Below are 15,119 nucleotides of genomic sequence, written 5' to 3'. Positions count from 1 at the left end.
ACATCTCTGAATGGGTCTGTGAGGGAGCAGGGCCATGCTCTACTCAAGTGGAAGCACTGGGGCCATGGGGAGCTGGCTGAGCTGGCCGCCAAAGGCTCTCAGTGCCGGAGTGGTGGAGCGTAGGGCGGGCAGACCGGGTTCAGCCTATGGTGTCCCCAGGGGCACCGAAGTAACCCTCATGGCTGCTCCTGCTGAGGTGCTGGTAACACACGGCCCGAGTGTGGCCCAGGCCTCGAGGCCTTCACTGCTGCACTCCCCCTGGAGGATGCGTGCAGCTTGCGGCTCAGCGCAGTCTTGGATTTTGCTAAGTCCTCCACCGCCACGGCCTCTCAAGGGAGTCAGCCTGCTCCTGGATGCAGGGAGCCTCTCTGGGTCTGGGACATTGCTCCTTCGTCCTTTTCAAGCCCTTTGGCGTCTGGCCCACAGTGAGCTGGGGGTTCTGGGGAGATGGGGCTTCTGCTCTTAGTCTCAGCTGTGACTTTGAAATTCCCTTTCCTGATCCCCAAGGAACTGCCTTGAATTTAGCCCCTGGCTATCTGTGTGTTGGGCAATAAGGGGTCTTCAGAGGATCTTCCTTAGTGATCCTTTCTGTCCTGGCATCTTGGAGAAGCCTGTGAGCCCCGGCTCTGCCTGTCAGCTCACATGGCCACCTGTCTCACCTCTGCTCTTGTCCTCAGTCTGGGTGTCTGTAGCATTGGGCCAGGGCAGGTACCAGCTCTGTGGCCTGGCTGCTGCCAAGCTGCATCCTTGTGACACTGTCCCCTCCGAGCCCCCTTCCAGGGGCTGCCTGGGGGCCTGCCAAGACCTGGCCCACTCTCCCGTCCTCGTTTCCTTCCACGGTCTCAGATCAGGGCTTGTCAGCTGGACAGTGGGTGTCACTTCCTGTGTGTACACCATCAAGAGGGGTTCTTCACCAAGCGTGGCTCCTGCGGTTCTGCCCTCCACACCTCCCCTAGGCCTCCATGCTAGGCCCCCCCAGGCCTGTGCCTGATGCTCACCTGGGCCTGGTGCCACTGGGTGAGGAAGATTGTGGCTGCCGTGCACCTCCCTGGTCCCAGGGGACAGAATTCCCATCACCTGGCTCTGTCTCAGCTGCCAGGGCCGGGCCCTGTGGCAGTGAGTTCAGGGACCTGAGTGTTATTTCCCCCCGTAGGGACATATTGCATCTGACAGAGGTCCTCAGAGGGGGTCTGGAGCTCTGGGCACACTGACACTCACACAGTGGCCGGCTGCAGTGGGGATGCTGGTCTTCTGCCCGAGCTGTGCTCTGAGCCAGTGCCCAGGCATCTCGCTGGGCAAACACTCCCTCCTGGTACCCCAGCCGCAATGCCTGGCACAGTTGGACCAGAGGGTACCTGGTGATGGTTGATGTCAGCCCTGCTGAGCAGTGCCCAGGGCAGCACGCATCCCCAGCCTTAGGCCACGAGACCAGAGTAGAGTGGGGCACCTTAGTGTGGCAGGAAAACAAAACCAAAGTGGTTCCCGTCTGCTGGGTGGTGGCGGGCGGGGGGCGGCGGCGGGGTACTCCTTGCTTTGGGGCTGATTGTTTGTGTTCCCCAGCATGTGCCAGTGGCCTTCGTAGTTGTGAGCAACCTGCACACGTAGCTGAGCTCCGAGTGTGTGCCTTTGCGATGCTGAGGCCTGGTGATGGCCTGCGTGCTGAGGGCGCAGACATGGCAGGGGATGGGGGCAGCTCAGGTGAGGGTGAGGAAGCCCCAGATCCTGATCCCACTGGCGGGGTCGGCACCAGGGCTTGTGGAGTGGGGAGGTGCTAAAACCATGGTTTGCCCTGCGCAGATGCTCGCTTCTGGACACAGGGAGAGACATACAGTTGGCTGTTCTCACAGCAGAGCTGGCACCCACTGAGCAGACTGGTGTCACTGCTGCTTAATCCATGAATGTCTGCAGCCTTAGTTTTAATAGGAGGAGGAATGCTAATCCCCTCATGTTCAGAGTCCTTAGCCTGAGGTTCACATGTCCCCCGAGGTTCCATAGATAAATTTCGAGGTCTGTGGACCTGGGTGGGGTTGGTGACTTTATTCCCACTAACTCGGAGTGACTGCTTCCTCCTATTGGACAGCCCAATTGGGGTGGCTCTTGTCCCTCCCTTGCGAGCTCCATGGTGGATGTAGCACGTCAGCACATGGCCTTGTCTTGGGTGCCTTGGCGCTTGGACAGTTTTCCCTTCCCAGTCCTGCCTGCAGTGTTTGTGCCTTTGAGGGGAGGCCTTGCCCTGGGAGGCCAGGACCCTGGGGATCCAGGCCAGCCTTGCTCTCCTGAACCCATGCGTCTGGGCTGGTTCTGTCCTTGCTGCTGGACCTCCCCTCGTCTGTCCCATCCGGGTTAACGCTGGGCGGCTCTGGACCTGGCTAGCCTCTGACTCTGCCTTGCGGTCAGGTGGGAGCTGCCACTCTGCACTCCCAGGGTCCCCCCAGAACTGGGTAGCTGGGGGACGGTCAGCATCTAGTGCAGCAGCCAGAGCTCCTTGCAGAAGTTAAGCTGTGTGCTCAGGCCTCAGCCCAGCGCCATCAGCCAGCATCTGGAATGTTCTTTCGCCCTTCCTCTCTTCCATGTATGTTTTTTTCTTTCTTTTTAAGATGTCCAGGCAGCGCACAAGAAATGGTCCATGAGAGGTGGCAGGGCCAGCCCTTGGGGAACTGTCTTGGGTTTAGGCTCTGAGCGGGGGAGTTTGTAGAACATCCCAGGGCAGCCTCAGGATGCAGAGTCACGGTGAGCTCATTGCCTCCAGAAAATATGGGTGAGGCTCCCAACAGCATCTCTCCCGAGAGTGCTCGTTTGTGTGGTCCCCAGACACCCAGGTCAGGGCCCAGCAGCCAGGCTTGCTCTTGTACTGCTGGCACCTGGGGCTGCCAGTGAGTGCCGGGGAGGGGACTCAGAAATCCATGCAAGTAATTCATCGTCGGAGCCTTCCCTTCCACCTCTTCCCTGCCTTGGGGCCTTAGCACAGGGTTGGGGCCTCCCCAAGGGATGTTCAGTGTCCTCTCCCTGCACAGAGGAGCCCCCACAGGTTTGCTCAGCTAGGGGCGACCTGCAGGGCCCTTCAGGGCTCAGGCACTGAGGCACCGCACAGCCTTTGTGAGCACAAGGCCAAGGGCTAACACCAAAGGCTGTGCTGGCTTCTGATGGGTGCCGTCCCCCTCAGCTACCCTGCTCTCCTCTACGTTGGTCTTGAGGGGTGGCTGCAGCCCCAGCAGCCATCCTGACCGCCACTCCACCGTATCTGGTGGCCTGCACATTTTGGTGCCTCTGACCTGACTCACACTCCTGGCCTAGGTCGACAGTGCAGGTCACAGGTGTAAAGTTATCCTCAAATCATACCTCCCACATCTTTGCAAACATGCACAGGTCCTCAGGTAAAGCGTGCCGAACCACACAGTGGGGCTCGCTCTATGGGCAGACGTAGGTGTCCTCTCTTCCTTGGTGAGGGACCCAGGCCCCTGCCAAGAGGTCATGGGCAGGTACCCTTGCTGTCCACAGCTGGCTCTTCACGGTGGGCACTCAGCTGCCCTGTGGCAGACGGGGGTCTCCTGGGACTGACGTCTCTGCACTGTCCCTGTGGACTTCTCCATCTGGTGGCATACATCCTGCTCCGGGGTGTATGCATGTGGGCACGCAGGCACTGCTGCTTGGTGGCATGTGCTCTTGCCCCTTGTCTTTGGAGCCATGGGGTGGTGTCTATCTGGAGCCCTTGAGGGGAGGTGGCCACAGGCAATGCTGTGGCTAGCTGCTGCAGCCCCTCCATACACTGTGGGGCTGACAGTGGGCTCCTCGCCTGAAGCTCAGGGCAGGGGACCTGTCCACTGCCCTGGCTTGTTGCTTGGGTGTGTCCTGGGCCTAGCCCCCTGCTCCACCCTTGAGGATTGTGGGCCCCCATGGTCTGGCTTTGAGGTGCCGAGAAGGGTCAGAAACGGGAGGCTACTAGTCTCACCTCCTTGCTGACACCTCGCGGAATAGGGACTCGTGGGCTGTCACTAGGCACAGCTTTGTCCCGGACTAGCTCCTGACACTGGGGCCCACATGGGCCCTGCTGGGGACGGTGGCATTCCAGGCCTGAAGAAACATCCCTCCGGGGGCTTTGAGAGACTCAGGTGAGAAGGAGCTGCGGCACCACCCGGGCCTGGTGGAGGCGCTGGCCTTGTTTCATAATCCCTCGTCACACTTCTTTCTCTGTCACGAGTCCCCATTCGAGGACGAGTTGTGCTTCATAGAAGGTGCCATTGGGTTTTTTTTTTTTTTAAGATTTTATTTTTCCTTTTTCTCCCAAAGTCCCCTGGTACATAGTTGTGTATTTTTTAGTTGTGGGTCCTTCCAGTTGTGGCATGTGGGACACCACCTCAGCATGGCTTGATGAGTGGTGCCATGTCCACGCCCAGGATTTGAACTGGCGAAACCCTGGGCCACCAAAGTGGAGTGTGCAAACTTAACTACTTGGCCACAGGGCCGGCCCCAGAGTTTTTATTTTACAGGCATTTTGAGTCATTCCAGCTGCCTGAAGACGCCTCCCCATCCTAGAGTTACGACAGGTGTGGGGGGTGGATAGGGCCGCGGGAGGCTCCAGCCCTTTTTCCGGAACCAACAGGACAGGTCTGAGTGGTCAGTGCCTGCTGGCGGGGTCCCTGAACAGGCATGCCACCTTGCCCCCATCATGGATGGGGCTCAGGGCCGCTGGGTGCTGGGTGCCGTTCCCTGCCGGCCAGGCGTGTGGGGCGGCCTGTGGCCTGCAGCTGAGGCTGTCTGACACCCCCAGAAGGTGCTCTGAGGTTTCTCGGAATTGGTAGGAGCCGGCGCTGGGCCTGCGGCTTTGCTCTTGATGAGAACACGGCTGGTTTCCTCCTCGTTTCATATCTGCTCAGACAGGAAGCCCCTCCCTTGCCGGCGTAACTGACCCCCGCCCTGTCTGCGCTCACCAAGGTGGGAGGGGTCTGGACAATGCAGGCGGAGGTTGGGCTCCACCAGACGTCACCAGGACTCATTTCCCCTGAAAAGCAACGCTGAGTGTTTTTGTGTCTGAGCAGACTGCCTGTGGCCGCCTGTGGGCTCACCTCTGAAACAGCCCCAGGGGCTGGGCGTGCACCTAACTCTTGGCTGCAGGGCTCCAGGCCGTCAGGGCAGCTGCTTCTGTGCCAGGACAAAGGCCAGTGTGTCCCTGCACCAGCCTCCTGTCTCACATGTCAGAGGTCATTGTCTTTCCTCCTTGGGGCCTGAGGGCTGTGCTTTCCTGGAGTGAAGTTGTCCTGAGAGGGGCTGCAGGGCTCACATGGAGGGGGCAGTGCATGCACACACGTGCTGGCTCACTCGCTCCGTGGGCCCCGGGCGGGATCTTCCCCTGAGGCCCTTGGTCAGTGGGCTCTCTGTCCAGGGTCCAGCCTATGCTGTGTCCCTGCATCGTGTCCCTGTGTGTCCTCAGTTTTATAGTGACAACCCTGGTAAGCGAGGTACCTTGACTGGCCTCTTGCTCTTCAGCCTCCGACCCAGGGCCGTACGCACCTCCACAGCGTCAGTTCTGTGATACAGTGTTTTCTCCGAGTGTTCCTGGAGGTGGGAGGAGCGCCCCCCATTAATGTTCTCCCCTCTGAGGCTTCTTGGCTGTAGGCAAGAGGACCCCCCATATTCCTTGTCCTGAGGTCAGGCCTGGGAGAGTGACTGGGCATTGTCCCTTTGGCCTCTAGTCTTTTGGTCCATGGCGTGGACCCTGGCCCACCTGTCCTGGTTGGCCCCTGAGGCCTCTTGGACATGGCCAAGCCCCTTGTGGCTTCTGCTCAGGCCCCAGCCTGGAGGGAGGCACCACCGTCCATCTTCCAAAGACCATTCTCTTTTCTTGGGAAGAGACACGGTGTCCCTCGGGAATCTTGTGCCATCAGATTGGGGCAGTTTGTTCTTGTTCGACGCCGGCTCAGGAGGCCATGTGGAGCACGGTGTCCATGTTGCTTGTCTGTCTGGAGCTGCAGTGTCTGACAGACACAGTGCTGGGCTCCTGAGGAGCCTCCCCCAACGTGAGACCCAGGGAGACAGGAGGCGGCCATTCTTGTGAAGCTCAGGCCGGTCGCTGTCGAGGGTGTCCCTTTTTCTGAGGAGGCTCCTTCCTGGGGGTGGAGGACCTCCATGGAGCACTTTCTGCATCCCCGGTGGTGCAGCTGCCTCAGGCCCACACAGAGCTTTGAAATGGGTTCTATTTGGTGAAACCTAGAACTCTGGGACCCTGTGCAACACCCCTTGAAAGCTCTGAGTGGCCCTGATGGAGGGCGCCACACTTGGCCACTGCTGAGCCTGCCCGCTGGGAGCTGTCCCCTCCCATGCCTGGCCACACCTTGTGGTGGAAACAGGTCCATTCTGAACCGACTGTCAAAGGGTTCATGCTTCCTGCCGACTGTTTCCAAGCTCCCAGCGCATGCACAGGGCTGTGGCAAGGGACCCGTCCCCTTGAGTCCCCGCTAAGAACTCACTTGAGTCCTGGGGAAGTGGAGCTACTCTGGGTAAGGTGAAGTGGGCCTTGGCGCCCTACCCAGAATCCTCTGTAACTGTGGGGTGAGGTCATGGCACAGCAGCCCCACAAACAGTGCACCGGTGCCCACTCTATTCTCATGGAAATGGCTTGTCCAGCCAGGGCAGCACCCAGCCACTCTGACACATGGGTCGGGGTCTGTACATCCCTGGACACACCTTGTGCACGCTTGTCTGCTGACTGCGGGACCCTGCCCTGGGCCCAGGGGGCGGACACTGCTGGAAGTGCTAAAAGAAACTTCTCTGTCACTCACAGGTCTCCTCCGAGCCCCCAGCCTCCATAAGAAAAACAGATGACACCCCCTCCCAGCACCCCACGTCTTCTGAAAAGGACAAGCAGTCTGGCTGGCTGCGGACTCTGGCCAGCCCCTCCAGCAAGGTTCTGTGCAGGGCAGCGGGTGTGGGGCCTGCAGGGGGCGGGCGTGGGCCGCTGGCACAGTTACCCCAGCCTCTGACACGGGCGCCTCCTGCCCCACAGAGCCTGGGCTGTGTTCACCCTCGCCAGCGCCTCTCTGCCTTCCGACCCTGGTCCCCTGCAGTTTCCACAAGTGACAAAGAGCTCTCCCCGCACCTCCCTGCCCTGATTCGAGACAGGTGAGTGCCTGCCATGCGTGGCAGCCAGTGGTCACCCTAGGCCTGCAACAGCGAGGTCGCAGGTTTGGTCCTGCCACCTCAGGGTCAGTAACTATTTGGTGAACGAGATGTTTCCTTTACTGAGCTGACTAGAATTGTTCTTTTCAAACAAATGGAGTCAGTTTGATTCAGGAATGTTTCAAGAGCAGCTGTCACTGTGTGAGTCTGAGGACTGGTGCCCGCCCCACCTGCCGCTCCCACCAGACCCTGGGCTCTCCTCCAGTGGCCAGAGTGCAAAGTAGTGCACCCTGGCCACAGACGCTGTGGGGCCCGGAGTCCTGTGCGGTTTGATCCTGCCCACACACATGTCATGCTCTGTGGTGGTCCCCCAACTCTCAGGCCAGCGTGGAACCCCGTCCCTGCTCTAACCCGAGTCCACCTGGGGGCCGCATGGCGATGGAAGCAGCTAGCGAGGCAGGTTCCTCATTTTCATCGTCAGGGAGCGTTGTGTGTGCATGGTGTGCAGGTGGTTTTGTGGGCTCCATGCCCAGGCCCCCAGCTTCCCAGTCAAGGCAGTCGTAAAAGCATTAGTCCTTTTGATTGGCATCAGGGGAGCTTGTCTTCCGTGGCGTCTGGAGTTTACTGCACCTGCTCCGCTTGGTGCGGCCATCGCGGACGTGGTGGCTCGTGTCCATAGGCCAGCTTCCCCCAGGGCCCTGGCTCAAGTGTCTCCTCCTTCACACCTTCCAGGGGGGCATGGCCAGCCTTCTGGTCCTGCTGCTGGTGGAGGGGCAGGGCAGACACCTGCAGCCCCAATGTCCACCATGCCCCCACAGCTTTTACTCCTACAAGAGCTTCGAGACAGGTGTGGCCCCCAATGTGGCTCTGGCACCACCAGCCCAGCAGAAGGTTGTGAGCAGCCCACCCTGTGCCACTGTCGTCTCCCGGGCCCCTGAGCCTCTCGCCACCTGTGTCCAGCCGAGGAAGCGGAAGCTGGCCGTGGACACCCCTGGAGCCCCAGAGACGCCAGTGCCCGTAGCCGCGCCCGAGGACGACAAGGACTCTGAGGCCGAGGTGGAAGTAGAAAGCAGGGAGGAATGTAAGTGTGAGTCGGCTTCATGTCTGCCCCGGCCCGCCGCCCCTCGGGAGCGGAGCTGCGGTGCAGAGGACACTCAGCTAACTCGGCGTTTCTGTCTCTGTCTGTTTCTGTAGTCACCTCCTCCCTGTCCTCGCTCTCTTCTCCATCCTTTACCTCATCCAGCTCCGCCAAGGACCTGAGCTCCCCGGGCGTGCACGTCCCTCCTGTGGCCCCTGCTGCCGCCGACGCGGCGGCCCCTGCCGACACCCCGAGCAGCGGGCTGGAGGCGGAGCTGGAGCACCTGCGGCAGGCCCTGGAGGGCGGCCTGGACACCAAGGAAGCCAAAGAGAAGTTCCTGCACGAGGTGGTGAAGATGCGTGTGAAGCAGGAGGAGAAGCTGAGTGCCGCGTTGCAGGCCAAGCGCAGCCTCCACCAGGTGCGGCCGCCACGCTCCACTTTCTCCTAGGGGCCTCAGTGGGGGCCATGGTGCTGGGCTTTGCAGGAGGCCCCTGCGATGAGTTTGCCCACGGCTCCCCTCCATGGGGCCTGCGGGACGTGCCTCAGCACCTGGCTCAGCCCCTGATGAAGCTGGCCTGTCACTCGGGGGCATTGAGGGCTGGGCTGTTTTTAGTGAGGAGCCCAAGATAGTTCTGTGCTCTGAGTGTGCCAGAGCAGGTCCTCGCACACACATGCCAACGTGGCCTGTTGTCTGCAGAAATGACTTTGAGGGGTTGTTTCCTGAAGCTTTCTGTTCTAGAAGGTAGTGCCACCAGTACCACCTCTCAGCCGCAAGTGTGCTGGTGGAATGCGGGGGCTCCAAGAGCCTCACCTTGGGAGGAGAGGGCTCCAGGCACCTGCACACGCTGATGTGGCCTCTCCAGACCCTGCCTCGCGTTCCCCACACACCAGGTCCTAGATGACTCCAGAGCAGGGACTGCTTTCTTCTGAAGAGGGGGCTGGAGGCCTGAGGATGTCTGGGCCACACCCGCATCCCCCTCTTGCCCAGAGCAGGGCAGACAGTGCAGCCAGCCCAGGCTGGTCCTCAGCTGTAGGCAGTGCCCCTGCACTGCCTGCTTACACTGCTTGTTTCTTTTCTGATGAGTGTGGGGAGCCCAGACTTCTCAGCACCTAGGGGAGGGTGGTGCCTTCACACCAGGGCTTTGCAGCCTCGCTCAGGCCCACCCAGTGTCACTGAATTCGCACCTCGGCAGCCCTTGTCTGGCAGCTATGGGACAGCTTCTCACGTGTGCTCCTAGCACAACACAACCCCGGCAGTCCTGAGAGCCCCAGGGTTTCAGATGCCCTCCCCCAAGTGTATTTCAGGGGCTCGGAGCGCCCCGCCCCCACCACTCCTTTCCTGCTTCTGGTGGGAGGTGTGACTTCCCACATGCATATTCATAAGCGTGTTTGCAGGGGGTGAGTCAGTGATAACAAGGGTGGCCATCTCCATCTGGCTGCGTGGGGGGCCCAGGGCCCCCAGATGGCACGATGCCTGGGCTGCGAGGAAGTCCCACAGGCTGTGCACAGCAGGGCACAGAGGAGGCTCGAGGGCGGCCCGCGCCTTTGGAGGGTGGCAGCCGCCGTCAGACCCTGGGCCCAGATGCGGGTGCTGGTGAGGTCACGGGAGCCCTGGGGGAGGGGGTGGTGGAGAACGCTGGGACCCTGTGGAGTGGGTCAGAGTGCCGGGGAGGGCAGGAGGTGTGTGAAGGCGGAGGGAGGCCTGGTGTGGGCACCTCGCAGAGTCAGGGCTGACCAGGACACCAGGGAGCGTCCAAAGCGTCGGGAGGGTGGGAAGTGGAGGTGGCAGGGTGACTGCAGGGGGTACAGGCTCCACTGGCGGGTGTGCCAGTCCAGCTGCTGTCTGGCCAGCCGTGGGAAGTGGCGGGAAGAACTGGGGGCCAAACCCCTGAGCCTCGTGTCCACGCTGCCCACCCCTCCCAGGAGCTGGAGTTCCTGCGAGTGGCCAAGAAGGAGAAGCTTCGGGAAGCCACGGAAGCAAAGCGCAACCTGAGGAAGGAGATCGAGCGCCTCCGAGCTGAGAACGAGAAGAAGATGAAAGAGGCCAATGAGTCCCGGCTCCGCCTGAAGCGGGAGCTGGAGCAGGCACGGCAGGTCCGGGTGTGTGACAAAGGCTGCGAGGCCGGCCGGCTGCGTGCCAAGTACTCGGCCCAGGTATGTGGGTGGGGCCTTCAAGGTGGGGGCTCCACCACGCTGCCCGAGACACAGGGCCTGGTGCCTGCATGACAGGTGGGGAGACTGAGACTCGCAGGGTCAGCACCACACCATGCCTGCGTGGCCATGGAGCGCCACCTGCGGACTCAGCTGTGTGACAGATAATGGCAGGGCTCCAGAGTGTCCCCGGTCTGGGCAGGAAGTGGCAGACGCTCCATTGGCATCTCAGGGTCCCTTCTCACCTTGCTGGGTCCACCCCAAGCGTGGAGGGCCCAGCAGGCTGACTTGGGCACTGCAAGCTCTCTTGGGCTTTGGGGTCTGTTCTCCATGGGGCAGTGTCTGGAGGCCCCAGGCTCTCTTCTCCATGGAGTTGGGGCCAACAGGCCAGGACTCTGGAGGCTGCTTCCCTCCCGGCCATGCCCCCTCCCCCTTGCTGGTTGCTTGAGAAACTACTTCTGAGCCAGCCTGAAGGGTAGAGGAGTCCCCAGGCCAGTCCAGACTTCCCTTTCTGTTCTTCGGGGAGGACCGCATCTCCACCCTCATGCTGTTCGCAAGGCTCGGCCCATCCCGGATGGCTGTCCTGCCCAGCCAGGGTCTAGGCCATGGGGCATGGCAGCGCCTCCTCCCCACCTTGCTGACGCCTTGGGGACCTGGCCTGGCAGCAGGCTCCCAGTGGAGACTCTGGCCTTAGCGGGTGGAGAGGGCCCTCATGCCCCTGCTCTGGGAGTTGTGGTAGTTCCCAGCTCCAGGGGCTCCAAGTGCCTGGTTGGTAGCAGGAGCAGGTCTGGATTCCTGTCCAGGTGCAACCCAAGAGGGTCTCCCAGGCCCTGGCTGCTGGGCTCTGCCTCGCTCACAAGCCTGTGTGCTGGTGGGCAGTGGGATGGGTGAGCCTGGGGCAATGAAGGAGGGGCAGGCCAGGGTGGCATTTGGGTGGGGTGGGTGCTGCTAACGCAGGCATCCCTTTCAGATCGAGGACCTGCAGGTGAAGCTGCAGCATGCGGAGGCCGATCGAGAGCAGCTGCGGGCCGACCTCCTGCGGGAGCGGGAGGCCCGGGAGCACCTGGAGAAGGTGGTGAAGGAGCTGCAGGAGCAGCTGTGGCCGCGGCCTCGCTCTGAGGCCACGGGTGGTGAGAGCACGGCCGAGCTGGAGCCCTAGCCCGACCCCACTGTCTGCTGCCGAGGGTGCGGCCACTGCGGGAGAGGGCGGCCGGGCACCAGCCGCAGGGCTCTGCGCCCAGGGCCTGCCCCCCTCCAGCCCACACAGCACAACGTCTTACTGTGCCTACAACCAAGCAAGTGTTTGGAACCACATGCTTTTGGAATCCACTGCAAAATTTTCTACTGGCCAAGTTTAAGTGAGCAAGCTGGGTCCCCAACTGCAGCCAGAGCCGAGGCCAGCTCAGTGGCTGCAGCCGGCCCTCTGCTTGCCAGAACATTCTAACATTTACACTTTTGTTATAAGCTATTTAAAACCAGTAAGGAGACTTGATATTCAGAAAATCAACACGTTTTTTAATGACTAACTTTTAAAAGCCCCACCAACAGTGATGCCATCTGAGGACCCGCTAAGGGAGTCAGGGTGGCAGCCGCCCCGCCCCTCGAAGCCATCACAGCTCATCTGCGCCCGCGGCTGCGTGAGGACAGGAAGGGTTTCTCCAGAGTCTATTTTTTCAGCGACAAGGACCCAGGTCTCCTGTGCTGCCGCCGGGAAGAGCAAGGAGTGCGCCGCCCGTGCGCGATGAGCCGGAACACTGCCGCCTTACGCCGCACGCACGCCCAGCCTCGTCGCCCTCAGCAGGTGTGTGCAGAAACGCTGCGCCCGAGGGGTGTCATCTGTCGGGGAGATGATGGAAGGCGGGTCCCCACCAGCAGGCACGCCAGCTGCCTGCCCACAGCGACCCCTTCTCAGTTCGGCAAACGTCGCTCCTTTCATTTTGGGACTGAGGCTGCAGCATTGGAACAAAACACAGCATTATTTCACTTTTTCTTTTTCTTTTTCTTTTTGTTTGTTTGTTCATTTAAACGTATATTTAGAACTGCACTTTGTCAAAACTCTTCCCTTCTCTTTTTATTCCCGTTAACTGAGGTTCTTACTTTTCAAATATCGCAGACCGATTTCTAGAGCGGTTCACATCCTAAGTGCTCGCGTGTTCGGAAACCCCTCTGGTGCTTGGTTGAACAAGGGAATCACAAGAAAATGAAAATGCAAAGACTGAACTTCGGGGGGTAGTCCTGTGCCTTCCAGCATCTTGTACAGCAAATCCTGACTCGTCTTTTTACCCCCAAAATACCTGTCTTCAGTAGCGATTGAATCTGCCACTATCAAAATAAGTTACGTGCATTTATTCCAAATAATCTCGTTTACTCTCAACTGTTTATGCAAAGTGTGTAAGGTTTCTTATGCCCAAGCTTGAAAAATGATTTCCCAGTAGACAGGAGGCGGCTGCCCATCCTAACGTATGTAATCAGATAAGAAAGATCTCGCCGGAACCTTTGCTTGACTCTGTTGTAACACCGTGGCAGCTGCGAGCGCAGACAGGCGGTGGAGGGAGCTGGCGCAGGTACAGACGTCCGCAAGAAATCATCGCCACCGCCACCAGGACGGGCAGAGACTTGGGTGGTGACAGCGTCTGCAGGGTTTTGCCTTGGTTTACTGGGGGGCCGGGTGCTGCTGGACCCCCTTCTGAAGTGCAATGCAGAAGGGACACCATGTATATGCAGCGTTCGTTTGCAAATTTTTTTTTTGCTTTTGTTTTTCTTTTGCAGTTATTAAATCTGTATGCATGGAACTTTAAACCTCTGCCGCACATATATCCCTCAGTGGGCATTATTACCGTGTCATGGAAAGGGTCGGTGTGTTATGCAACACTCAGAATGCTGTGTTCAACCTTTTTTTTCCAGAGTTGTGTTTTTTTAGTCATTTCTTCAAGGGAAACTAAATGATTTAGTTGGAGCAAAGCTTTAAGTGTGTCAGTGTGCTTCTGTGTGGCTGTGCTCTGTTGCTAAGTCTGGAAATCGTAGTGAGGTCGAAGGGCCCCCGGGGTCTGGCCCATTGGACCTGTTGCCTGAGGCACCCCAGTTTGCTCCGTCTGCTTTTGAGTTTTTAGGCTTCAGAGGGAGATACACTTTACCCATTTGTGTGTGGGGGGTGGCACTGCTGCTTCTTGCCCTCGCACTGTCCCCTCGGGTCACCCGCACGTCTTGGCCACTGCGTCCACGCCTCCATCAGCCGGCTTTGTCCCCGAACGTCAGGAAGAGCTGCATATGCAGTGGCGTCTCTTCCCCAAGAGCTGGGCAGACCTGGGCCCTGGGGAGGCCTTGTCCCACCCAGGCCTGCCCCTCCCAGCCCTCCTCGCTCCTTCCTGAGGGTCCCACAGCCCCCCGAGCTGGTGGGGCAGGAAACAGACACGGTGGGCTCCCCCTTCACCAGCAGCTCAAACCTTCCTGGGCAGCTCCCGGGTGAGGCTAGGGAGCATGGGGTTGTCCTGGCCTCTTCTGTCCTCCAGAGGCCAGGTCTGAAGGGCAGCTGGGACTGCAGGCCTGCTCTGGACCAGCTTGCCCGGGCCGAGACCCAGCTCCCGTCTGCCCAGCTGCAGTCCTGTTTCTTCTCAGAAGGGAGAAGAAGAGTCTCTCTTGCAGGCTGCTGACTCTCCCTGTGTGTGAATATCCATCATCGAAGTGACTGTGTATTCAGTTTAATTACTCATTGTTTCTATGCTGAAAGATTTTTAACGAAGGGAAAAAACCAACAGCAATAACATTCATATCTATGGAGCAGCTAACTCATACACGTAATACTCTGCTTTTCGTACAGAACTAGCCGATGTAAAAACAACGACTTGTAAATACTTTGTTTCCTTTTACACTGTTGTATCATACGTGTAGATGGTGGTTCCTTTTTCAGAAACTCTTTTCTTACCCGGTAGCTGTCTTGTTTTCTGAATTGTTTTTAACAGAGGAAGAGCACGCTCATCTGCCAGAGGGGACGGGGAAGCCCTTTGCCAGTGTTCCGAGCGACCCTGCCCCATGGGCGCCCCGCTCGCGCAGGTTCCGTCCCCCTGTCCCGTCCCCTGCGCCCCCCTGCCCCCCGCGCCACGTCCACCAGGCTGGAGGGAGGCCTCTCGTTCTTGCTTTAAGTCAGGAGTCACAAACGACATTTTTTTTTCAATTAAGGAAAAAAAACACAGCTCTACCTTCGTGTCCGCCCGGAGCGTCTGCATCGCCGTCCCCGTTTTCTCCTTTGCTGCTGCTAATGACAATATGATGACTTACTCTACTATTCGAAAACTATTTTTATGTAATTAATGTATGCTTTCTTGTTTATAAATGCCTGATTTAAAGAGAAAAAGAAAAGGCTTGGCATATTTATCTATTTCGCTGTGTACCCGTTAGTCCTTTGGCGCCCCTCCCCCAAACAGATGACGTTGTACAATAAAGGACTTTGACAGTACGCGCGGGACAGCCATGCTTGGGCCCGCCGAGCCCTCTCTTCTCCGGGACCCCTGCCCCTCTCCTGGCTGCCATTCGGCCTGAGCCCAGGGAGGGGAAGGGGGCGTCTGTCTGCTGATCAGATGATGGAGGCCTTTTGTCTACATTGATCCCGAGTGGACACAGGGCACGGGTGGGCAGCACCCCAGCTGGGATGCCTTCTGTCCCCCTAGGTTACACTGAGCTGTGGTCCCTCTTTGTACTATGGATGTCAGCTGGAGGCCCTGCTCGGCCAGCCCCGGGGCAGGACATGGGCTACATGGACCCTTCCTGGCTCAGCCTCTGT

At 59.3% G+C, this 15,119-nt stretch overlaps 1 protein-coding gene across 2 annotated transcripts in view; it reads left to right on the top strand.

Moving 5' to 3' along the window:
- SKI (SKI proto-oncogene) overlaps window positions 1–14,795 on the top strand; it is a 78,327-nt gene extending 63,532 nt beyond the window's left edge. Inside the window, exons 2-7 of one of the 2 annotated variants that reach the window (XM_023626097.2) lie at window positions 6,776–6,901; window positions 7,001–7,116; window positions 7,932–8,194; window positions 8,308–8,609; window positions 10,115–10,345; window positions 11,313–14,795. In XM_023626097.2, the coding sequence (XP_023481865.1) occupies window positions 6,776–6,901; window positions 7,001–7,116; window positions 7,932–8,194; window positions 8,308–8,609; window positions 10,115–10,345; window positions 11,313–11,501 (1,227 nt within the window). In that variant the 3' untranslated portion in view covers window positions 11,502–14,795. 2 annotated transcript variants of the gene reach the window in all.
- Window positions 14,796–15,119: the final 324 nt, after the last annotated feature.

The sequence above is a fragment of the Equus caballus genome, chromosome 2, assembly GCF_041296265.1.
Source record: "Equus caballus isolate H_3958 breed thoroughbred chromosome 2, TB-T2T, whole genome shotgun sequence".
In the NCBI taxonomy this organism is placed as follows: Eukaryota; Metazoa; Chordata; class Mammalia; order Perissodactyla; family Equidae; genus Equus; species Equus caballus.
The sequence above is the reverse complement of the archived record's forward strand: the minus strand, read 5'-3'. Positions and strand labels throughout refer to the sequence as shown.